The sequence below is a fragment of the Hippocampus guttulatus genome, chromosome 4, assembly GCF_054856545.1.
Source record: "Hippocampus guttulatus isolate MCC_2025c chromosome 4, RoL_Hgut_1.0, whole genome shotgun sequence".
NCBI lineage: Eukaryota > Metazoa > Chordata > Actinopteri > Syngnathiformes > Syngnathidae > Hippocampus > Hippocampus guttulatus.
The window spans coordinates 10,922,003-10,932,493 of NC_141264.1; the positions used below are offsets into that span (position 1 = coordinate 10,922,003).

Consider the following 10,491-nt stretch of genomic DNA (forward strand, 5'->3'; position numbering starts at 1 on the left):
GGAGAGATACCGACGCTCGTTCCTACCGACTGCTGTCAGGCTGCTGAATAAAAAATAGCAACAATAATATTAATAATAATTAAATGATGTGGAAAACAACTGTAAATAGCACTGCGATTTATCCATTTTGTATTTATATTGCACTTAATTGAACGGTGTTTGTTTGTTTTTTCTTCTTCTTTCTGCCTACATTCTTGCTGCTGGAGGCTGTAAATTTCCCCAGTGTGGGACAAATAAAGGATATCTTATCTTATCTTATCTTAAGTCATTGACTTGGCCGTCCCTTGCACCCACCAGTTGATGTTGAGTGATGACGCTGGATCAGATTGCAAATTTGTAAATCTGCGATTGTCTGGTAACAAGTTCAGGGTGTACCCCACGTCTCGCCCAAAGACAGCTGGGATAGGCTCCAGCACGCCCGCGACCGTCGTGAGGATAAAGCGGCTCGGATAATAGATGGATGATTAATATTAGTACCGCACCAGCCATGAACATCACCGCTCACTCGTCCCTCCCAACTAGGAATGTTCAAAAAGGAAGACACGTCATTTAATGATAATAACTTTAATGGTTCAAAATTGTGCGCGCATATTTTCTCCAGACAGGTTCATGCCACCAAAACTGTAACTATATAGCAGGCTGAAGTTTTTCACAATCTACTGATGGAGACTAATAGTGTAAGCGTGCATAGCTAATTGTGAACACTTTATTTTCAAGTGTAACAAAATGCTGAAAAAGCATTTCAAGTGCTACAGTGTATAGCATCCCTTCGCGATCTTCGAATTGCATGGGTACTTTCTATGTGTAAAGGTTATTATGAATAGCACCGAAGCCATCAACAAGTCCAACCGGTTTCTTTCGGTCTTAAGTATCATTGTACTACTTAAATATTTTTTGTCACAAACACATACAGTATCTCGCGTTTAGCACAATGGAGATCAACAAGTATGACCTTAAACTGTTTTTGGTTTATATTTGGGGCGGGGGGGTTGAAAAGACTAGTATATTTGTAAAATAGTGAGGAAGGCCTTTATGATGAAAGGAAGGAAACATTTTCAGTCACAAACTCAACATTTAAGCATGTAAGTGGAATCGTTTCTGCAGTTTTCATAAAACAGCTGAGCGTTTGCTGACGTTACATGACAAAGTCAAGCTTTTACTTGAAAAGACGTAGAAAGTCCCTTTATGCAGGAGTCAACTTTTCAGTACACTCGGGATCCACGCTCAGTTTGACCTCCTTGTTTTTTCTTCGTCTGGACCGTGAGGCCACTTGCTTGCGCTTCTGTATATTTCTTGTCCTCTTCATTACAATCACGGCAACAATCAGTCCAACCACCACTATCACCATTGCTACTGCAACAATAGCAAACTCAGAAGTGCTGGAAGTTTTTCCGGATAAAAACAATTTGGTTTCCTGTTTAAATATGCACCGAGGTGTTTCATACCAGTATTGTCCATCACCATATTCAGTGTTTTCGTTATCATAGTCCTCCGCGTAGTCATAGACAAAGTCTGCAGAGTCTGTTTCTCCCAATGCAACGCACCAGTAAAAGACTGCATCTTTCATATCAACCTTAGACAGTCCCAGTGAGAATGTGCCTTCTGACAGAGACATCCTGCCCCTCAGATCCTCTGGGACTTCTATCGTCTCATCGCTGGAGTCGAGTATGAGCTTATGGTCGCCTGCTGAGTCTTGGCGGAACCAAAGCACTCTCTTAGGATCCTCGTGGTCAACTTCACATTCCAGCAAGATATTCGCACCTTCAGTACACAGTTTTTCTTTGGGATGCCTTAGTGGGCATAGAGAGAGCGAGTATTGCAGGTCAAGTGTCGCTGCGACACACGAGTACTCGCCACTGTGTTTGTTCGAAACAACAGGAATCACCAGCGAGTATTGTTCGTGTTTGTCTGATACGTACATCTCATTGTTCCTCACGCTGCTCACATTAATGTTCCCCAGTGGTGTCTCCCATTGCTGGCTACTGCTTTCAAAGGGACAAATCAGTTCCACTCTGTCGCCCACTGAGGCAAAGATTGTTCTCCTCTCACTGTGGACAGGTTGGTACATATTCTGAAAACTGCGACACTCCGTTCCATCGGTCACCAGGCAGTAGAACTGCTGCTTTTGTTTCATCAAAGTGTTGTCCAGTAGGAGCAATGTCCCATTGTCTCTTACCGTCACAGAACCCCCCAGCTCACTCACCAGTGGGTCTAGTGACACACTAGTATCTAAGAAGAGCTGGAGTCTGTTCGACTGCTGCACGTCATAATACCAGCGCACAGACATTCCCTTCATGACTCGGGAAGAAGTGTTGCACAGCAGCTCAGTCTGGCCACCTCTCTCATCTGCAATGACCTTTTTGGCTTCAATCTCCTCATTGCACACGATGAGTAGCTGCGAGTGGTGGCTGACTCGTGTTTGATTCTGCCAGCACTCCCGCCTATAAATCCCAGAGTCCACATGCGTGAGCTGACGGAGCTGTAGCCCAAGCAGCTGATTGTGATTGCTGATGTGGACGCGACCCTGGAGGTGTGCAGGAGAGGCGGACGGATCACGGTCATCTGAAGAGTTGCCAAGCAGCTGGTCTCCCTTTGGCCCACCTCTATAAACAACCATATAGTCCACTCCAAAACAATAACCCAACTCGATGGTGCCATCAGTTGCTCTGATCGCGGGATCTGGCTCTTCACTGTACACCTGATGAAGGAGAGAAAAAATGGAAATTTGGAAGAATACAAAGAGACCCATGTTGCTTCACACGCTGCGTTTATCACAGACTGAGAGTTGTGGCGACACTCAACCTCCTATAAAGCACCTCGTGTTGTCACTTAAGTCCCACCCTCGGGGAAAATGTCTGTCTTCCTCTTCGACATTCTTCTCCAGTAGAGTGGCGCCGAACATACCTGTAAACAAATATCCGTGGTGGAATGCAGGAAGATAAGTTTACACACACACACACACACACACACACACACACACACACACACACACACACACACACACACACACTTTATAATCACTTAGTAATAACGTCTAAAACAACCAGCTCTTCTGTGAGCTCCATATTCTCGGCCAAGAAATACTTTAATGCAGTACATCAATACTGGCTATGTTGGATGATAGAATAATGAATACATTTTCCAGTCAAGTACACATTTCCATTGTGAGCAGTTAATATTCAACTTTTTATCTGTGACAAGTCAAGTCATGTGCAATTTAGCCAAATAAAGAAGTGGTGTCTCCTTTCATCAAGTGCAACCTTGAAGAACAGGTTCAACCCAAAGAGTTGTTACGAAGGCACTTTTGGGAACTTTTTATACTGTCATACAAAAAAGAGTACCGGTAAATATTATTTCATGTTGACACAGTGAATGACCTATTTGATTTATGTTTCATGTTATTCATTTGTGACATATGACTGCAGAGTACCGTATGTACAAGTACTTGTGATGGTCGAATTACCGGTACCTGATCCATCAAAACGTAGTGACCACCTCATCATGTGAATCATGATAAAAAGCTCTGTAGAGCCAACAATCAAAAACAACTTGTGTTTTTATTTTTCTTGAAAGGGTATATAACTGTTTGTCCTTTGCAAAACAAGAATATTGCTATAGGAGAGACTATATATATATTTATATATATATATATATACAGTATTTTTTTTTTTTACCGAGTTCTTATGATCAGTTGGAGATCTGTACTACAGCGCAATTTAAATTTCATGTTCTCCATCGGAAGATAGAAAGAGGATCAAAGTGTTTTTTGTACAAATAAGATGCCAGTTTACGTCCGACTCACAGCTGAAAGGTTCTGGGTTTGGGTCTGTGTGGAGACTGTGTGCTCTCGCTTTGCCTGTGTGGGCTTTTTCTGGATTTCAAAACATGCGTGTTAGGTTACTTGAAAACCCAAAATTGCCCTTCGGGCTGAGTGTGAATTCAAATGGTTGTTTGTCTCTATGTGCCCCGCGACCAGCCCAAGGTGTTCCTTTGGGATAAGCTCCAACTCACGCACAAACTCAATGGATAGAAAATGGATGGATATGTTTCAATAGTTTTACTTGTGTTTCAAGCTATTTTTCCTAGCGGAGCAAGAGAAGCATTTCAGAAGTGAAGGGTTGATGGATATGATGTGACTTTAAAGCTCGCACAGAGGCAATGAATCTGTTGACAGGTTGACTGCAAATGGGACGAGAGAGGATAACACTGTTTAGAGGCCCTCATCTTCCTTCATATCACTAAGAAAGTTGTTTCCCATGATTAATTCAACTGAATCAATCGTAAAAATCAACTATGCGGAGTATCCTGTGTTTATTGAAATGCCACATCTGTGCATCCAACTCAGGCCTCTCAAGACATAAAGAGTTCCAAAAAAACAAACAAACAAACAAAAAACAAAAACAAAACACTGACCTGTTTTCCTTTCAGGTAGTTCATCTGTTTACTTGTACATAATGAAGTCAGCTTCCCACTCAGCAGTAGCTACCGTGCTGCTGAGGGAACAGCTTGCAGAGTTGGTGATCAAGCATCATGATCAAGCACCAACTGTGAGAAAACTCTGCATGTGCTCCCACCAATTCAACTCAGGGCTGATTACCCAGGGTGTATTCATGGACACACAGGCTTCAGGTGTACCAGCCGCTGTTTGATATATGCTGTACATTTTTGCCGAAAATTATTGTTATTTTTATTATTTATTTTGTTTTTACTAGAGCAGTATTGCTCAAATAAAAGGATAGGAATCTGAAGAAAAAGAAATAAACAACACTTTAAGGACTAATTCTACATGAGGTAATGTACTAATTCTCTTTAAAACAACACAACAAATGAGAGCAACAACGGGAAAATAAAGCATTCAAAACAGTAAATAAAGCATACAAGTAGTAATAAATTCAATAGGAACATTTAATAAATGACGAAAAACCAAAGATAATAAAATCTATCCATCATTTTTCTACACTAGATTCAGGGGGCAAAACTACCATTAGCAAGCACAGGCAAAAATGTCAGAGATCCAAAGACCTCATGAACACGGATTGAATTAAAGCAATTTTTCCTGTTTTAGTCTTAACACGCGCACACTTCTAAACACATCAAAATCAGGGTTGTTTCGAATAGCTTGCTTCCTTCTCATACAATGGAATGTTCAGTTTCTTGCTTCGTATCTAAAGACTTGATTCAGGAAGACGACAGCAACAACAAACTTGTTGGTGCGGTTGTGAGGACAATGAAGAGGCATTATCCTAATGGAGCAGAGAAGGTATGAGGAGAACAAATCGTTTTCATCAGAACTACCAAAGGTTTAATCCTTTTTCAAGGCTAAAGCCAGACTCCCTTGAAGTTGCAGTAGCACTGCCATCAGTGTCAGCTGAGGAGGATACAGCAGAGATGAGGAGTGACACATTTCACACCAAAGATGTGACTATTCAAGCGGTGCAAATTGTAAACTGTTTAATGTTGATTCATGTTCTTATCAATTTCAACGATTTCTTATCAACACATTGAGATGATTCACTTGTTACATAATGATCAAGAAGGAGTTTAAGGACTTCAACTAGCTCAGGAATTTTCTCAAATTCACATATTTGAGATGATGATAAACATTAATATATCGAATCTTGGTCATGCGTGGAAGTGAAGGGCACCATTACTGGCTATGGTTTGAAAGCCGTCAAATAACTAAATACACCCCAGACTAGGATCATGGGTGAACTGGAGCCTATCCCAGTTTACTTTGAACGAGCGGCAGGGCTTATTTCATAAACAACCACTGACACTCATGTCGCTACCACAAGTGCAGCAAAACACGATTGAGTGATGCGCTCGATGTTAATCAGTAGTAGTAGTATGCAGTTGATAATAATGCACATTTTTTCTTACGAGTAACATGTAAGTTGTACTAGTATGCCGAAGTTTTCTAGTTGTGCGACAATCTTACATTGCCCATTGACATGGTTGCTCTGTTGGTGCACTGTGCTGAATTGCCTGTAGCCTGTTGGTGACAACAAAATCATACTAGTTCACGGAAAGGATATCGAATAAATTGTAAAACGGCTTTCCATACTAATAACTCAACCGGTGTGTTGCTGTACTCTATAACAATGTTTATTAGCATTATTGTTGGTGTTCAGGTGCTCTGTAAATAATAAAACTTGAGCGGAGTCGAGTTGAGCTGTCATCATTATTATTATTTTAGTCGTATTTGGAGTACTGTAATGTTAGTAGCAGAAGAAGTAACAGTCGTAGTAGGATGAATTTTGATTAGGTCGAATCAAATGTAACTGCACAAATAGCAGTAGCCTGTAAATGTCACTCTTGAGTATGAAACGGAAGAGGTGGTAATAAATGTCGTAGAAGAAGAAGCTGTTCCTTAAACAACGTCACATCCGCTAACCGCAGTTGAAGGTAATGTTTACTCTGCTTATCCTCACAACATAAGCGTTATTTTATACGGGAAGTCACCAAATTTGGACTGTCATCGCAGCGATATTTGTTTTATTTTTTTGTTTTTTTTGATGCGAAGTTCTAAGATCCGTGCGCTAACAACCTTAGCGTGTAATAAATAAATGAAGAATACCGATCTTTCGTTGTGATGAGTGCTTTGATTGATTGTTTTTTGACACTACACACCGCGTGTGTAAACTCTGAAAATAACAAAGGTTGTTTAATGCAGCATCACCGCCCTGAAAAGATATCTGGCAACAACAGTTTTGAATTTCGCCGTGAAAAAATATTTGATGAGACTTTAGATAAAGCTATTTCTATTTAATGTTCAAGGGGAGACCCTTGCCTATATGTAGAAAATTACAACCAATTAAAAGCAAGATTTACAAACGGCCATGAATGAATAAAGTATATGTTAAAAATGAAAAGGCAGATGCAAAGCTAATAAAATGACTCACACAGACACAAGAATGAAAGGGCAGAGGCAAAGCTAATTAAACGTCTCACACACACACACACACACACACACTGTAATCATGTATATTGTGTATAGTTTTAAGTTTACAAAATAGAAATATATCAGTTATCCGTATCGGTGGAATAAAACGGTTATCATGCATCTCGATTTTTCAAGTTTTGGATTTATTATTTAAATGTTGTGATAATTATCTAAGTTAGAAAGTTAGAGCATAGGAGAGTTGTGTCACTGACAAAGAGTATAGATTGTTAGCATTTTGGACATTTTGTGATATCAGTAGTAAATATAAATCATTTTGGACCCAATACAGACCCTTACGGAACACCATATACTACTGGTAGGGTATTCAATTTAATGTTAAATATTTCTAACTAATGAATCCGGTTACTTCAAAACCTTCCAATGCAATTGTTTGCTTGGCCCCTTAATATTTAATTTGATTAATTAATTTAAATTTTTAAGCTAAATATCATGATTCACAGTAGTGAACACTTTTTATTTAAATCAACAAATATCCCTGCTGTTGTGAATCATTAAAAAAAACAAGAACAAAAACATATAATATATATTGGTTATTTCTTTTGTTCACTGCTTTCCAAGTTGAGCGATTTTTCCAAACGGTGTTATATATCCAAAACAGTGTTGTAATGTTTGCTAAGGGGTCATAAAGGTGTTATTAGATTCTCTAAAGTTTCTTCTCCTGCTTCATAGGTGATCAAGACAAAGCCAACTTTCATCAATGCTGCGCCTCATCTCCACATCACTGTGCCTTCAGTGCCACCGTGTGACATCTTTATCTTCAAACTTCAGACCATGTGGGACATTCAGCTCAGCAGAGAACCAACAAACTGTGGAGGCTCTGTATGGTCTTTCTGTCGACATCCAAAAGGTGAGAAAGCTTAAAGGCTGGGTCCTGCAACAGAGTCCATCTTACACAAAGGAGGTTGCAGATTTATTGAAGGACCTGGGTGCCTCAGGGACCATAATTTCTCAGATTTTAACGGTTTACCCTGAGGCTGTACTCTGCAATCCAGACCAAACACTTGCACAGAAAGCGCTCTGGCTGTCAGTGTGTCCCAACCAGAAAGAGCTGGTTGGTATCATCGAGAAATTCCCAGCCTCCTTCTTCACATCCTCAAGTCACCACGACAACCAGTGCAAAAACATCACTTACCTTCAAAGCTTAAACCTCAACAAGCGTATGATTACCAAGCTCATGGCCAGTGCCCCGCAGAGCTTTAGTCGTCCGGTAGAGCAGAACAAGGAGATGGTTTGCAGCCTCCAGCAGACCTACCAGGACCTCGGTGGAGATGAGACCAACATGAAGATCTGGCTTCAGAAGCTGTTAAGCCAGAACCCCTTTGTACTCCTGAAACCACCCGAAGTCCTGAGACAAAATATGCTCTTCCTGCAAGACAGAGGTTTCAGCACAGCGGAGCTCCTCCACCTGCTCTCCAAACTGAAGGGCTTTGTTATTGAGCTGAACCCGGACAGCATGCGCCACACCCTGAACTACTCTCAGGACACCTTGGGGTGCTCGGAGGCAGAGCTGCGAGATATCATTGTCCGCTGTCCAGCGTTACTCTACTACCCTGAAGATATTCTGGCTGAACGCTTCCAAGGGCTCCTCCGCGCCGGAATCAGTATGCATCAAATTACGCAAACCCCGACTGTGCTGGAACTGACTACACAAATCGTTAATTATCGCATCCAGAGACTGAAGTCACGTGGTTACGATGTAAGGACTGCTAGCCTAGACGTTCTTAATGGTACTAAGAAGGACTTTGAGGTGAACTATGGGAAACTTCAGCTCTGCAGACAGCGACCTCTTTTTAACCCTGTTGCTCCTTTAAAAGGAGATGACTAACCAACATTTCACAGACTCTTGCGATACCAGCCTCTGACACCGTCAGAAAGGTATTAGTTGAACAGTTTTAGTTCTGAAGTTGGGTGAGAGGTGCAAATATAAGTGCACAAACTGTGGCCCCTTCATGAAACCAAATGAGCTTGAAAAAAAAAAGAAAAGAATAATTTAAAACTTTGTTTACTATTCTTTGGAACTCGGTCTTTATATCAAAGTGCTGTATCTTAAACGTGAGTTAAACTTGAAACAAATTAAACTTGGAATGCTTTGATCTGTTCGACAGTAATCTAATTATAGTCATTTAATTATAAAGTTGTCTCAGTACCTTATTTAATTCTAGCCATAGGATGTTTGCAACACAATGTGAGCTTGATGATGACTGATCTTTAAGATCAAAAGAACATATCATGAGAGGATTGTGAAAAACAAGTGGACAAACATATTGGGACAACAACCTGTATTTACTAGTCTACAGTACAAAAGAATATTCTCTGTGTACTCTTCAGGAAGCTCCCCACCATCTTAGTTCAGGGCTGCCGGCCCTCTCTTTGCATCCCATATAATGAGTGCCAATTCAATTTCCCCAGGAACTATTAAAATGACTCCAATTGAAAAAAAAAAATCAATGACATCATCATTACAACTGTCAATACAAATGCCGATGTGTAAAAACCTTGGTAAGATGGCGATAAAAGCCCCCGTTACGTGTCTTATCAAGGATTATATCAATATACATTCTGTTTCATTATGTTTTAAAAATGAAGTGGAGTTCTGGCGAGGCGGCCGGTTGATTTTCGTTTCAATGCAGATCCAGTAGCTCTGAAGTTGGTAACCCATAACAAGATCGTTTTTCGAGCTGGTACGGGATCATGTCTGCCAAGATTGAAGTGCAAATGGAACGCTTGTTGTATTGCAGTTACAGATTCGTTTGTTTTGATAAACGTTTCCACAATGAAAGCGCGACGCTCACCAGTCCAATTCATGGCAGCAACTGAAAAAGCGACAAAAAACAATGGCATTATAAAGAAACAAAGCAAAATGGCATTCGATGAAAAAATAAAAGGCATTATCTGTACTTTTCGAAAATAAAAACACTTTTTTGTTTCTTTATTTGCCTTTTATTTAACCTATAAATGTGTCAGATCATTTTGCCTCACCCTGTATTTGTCTACGCGGAATATCCACGTGAATGTTTTTGTGGTGCTTCAAATTAAAAACCAGTGTGGTCATCAGGGATTAGTGATTTTTATTTTTTTGCTGATGAAAATTTACGTTGAAAAAACCCACAACCCTCTAGTGTGAAATCAGATACTGTATGTGTGAAAGCATTGTCTGTCAAAGTACTGCCACTGACAAAATCAAACTGAGCCCCTCTTCACATTAATTTTGCATACACTGAATTATAAGATAAGATATCCTTTATTTGTCCCACACTGGGGAAATTTACAGCCTCCAGCAGCAAGAATGTAGGCAGAAAGAAGAAAGAAGAAAAAACTAACAAACACCGTTCAATTAAGTGCAATATAAATACAAAATGGATAAATCGCAGTGCTATTTACAGTTGTTTTTCACATCATTTAATTATTATTAATATTATTGTTGCTATTTTTATTCAGCAGCCTGACAGCAGTCGGTAGGAACGAGCGTCTGTATCTCTCCTTCTTGCGGCGCGGGTGTAACAGTCTCTGGCTGAAGGAGCTACCTA

General features: G+C 40.3%; 1 protein-coding gene across 1 annotated transcript; it reads left to right on the plus strand.

Annotated features, from left to right (window-relative positions):
• The first annotated feature begins 6,352 nt into the window (after positions 1-6,352).
• mterf2 (mitochondrial transcription termination factor 2) lies at positions 6,353-10,022 on the plus strand. Its single transcript, XM_086110300.1, has 2 exons — positions 6,353-6,405; positions 7,634-10,022. The coding sequence occupies exon 2, from the start codon at positions 7,662-7,664 to the stop codon at positions 8,787-8,789; it is 1,128 nt and encodes a 375-aa protein (XP_085966426.1). The 5' UTR covers positions 6,353-6,405; positions 7,634-7,661; the 3' UTR covers positions 8,790-10,022.
• The last annotated feature ends 469 nt before the right edge of the window (positions 10,023-10,491 follow it).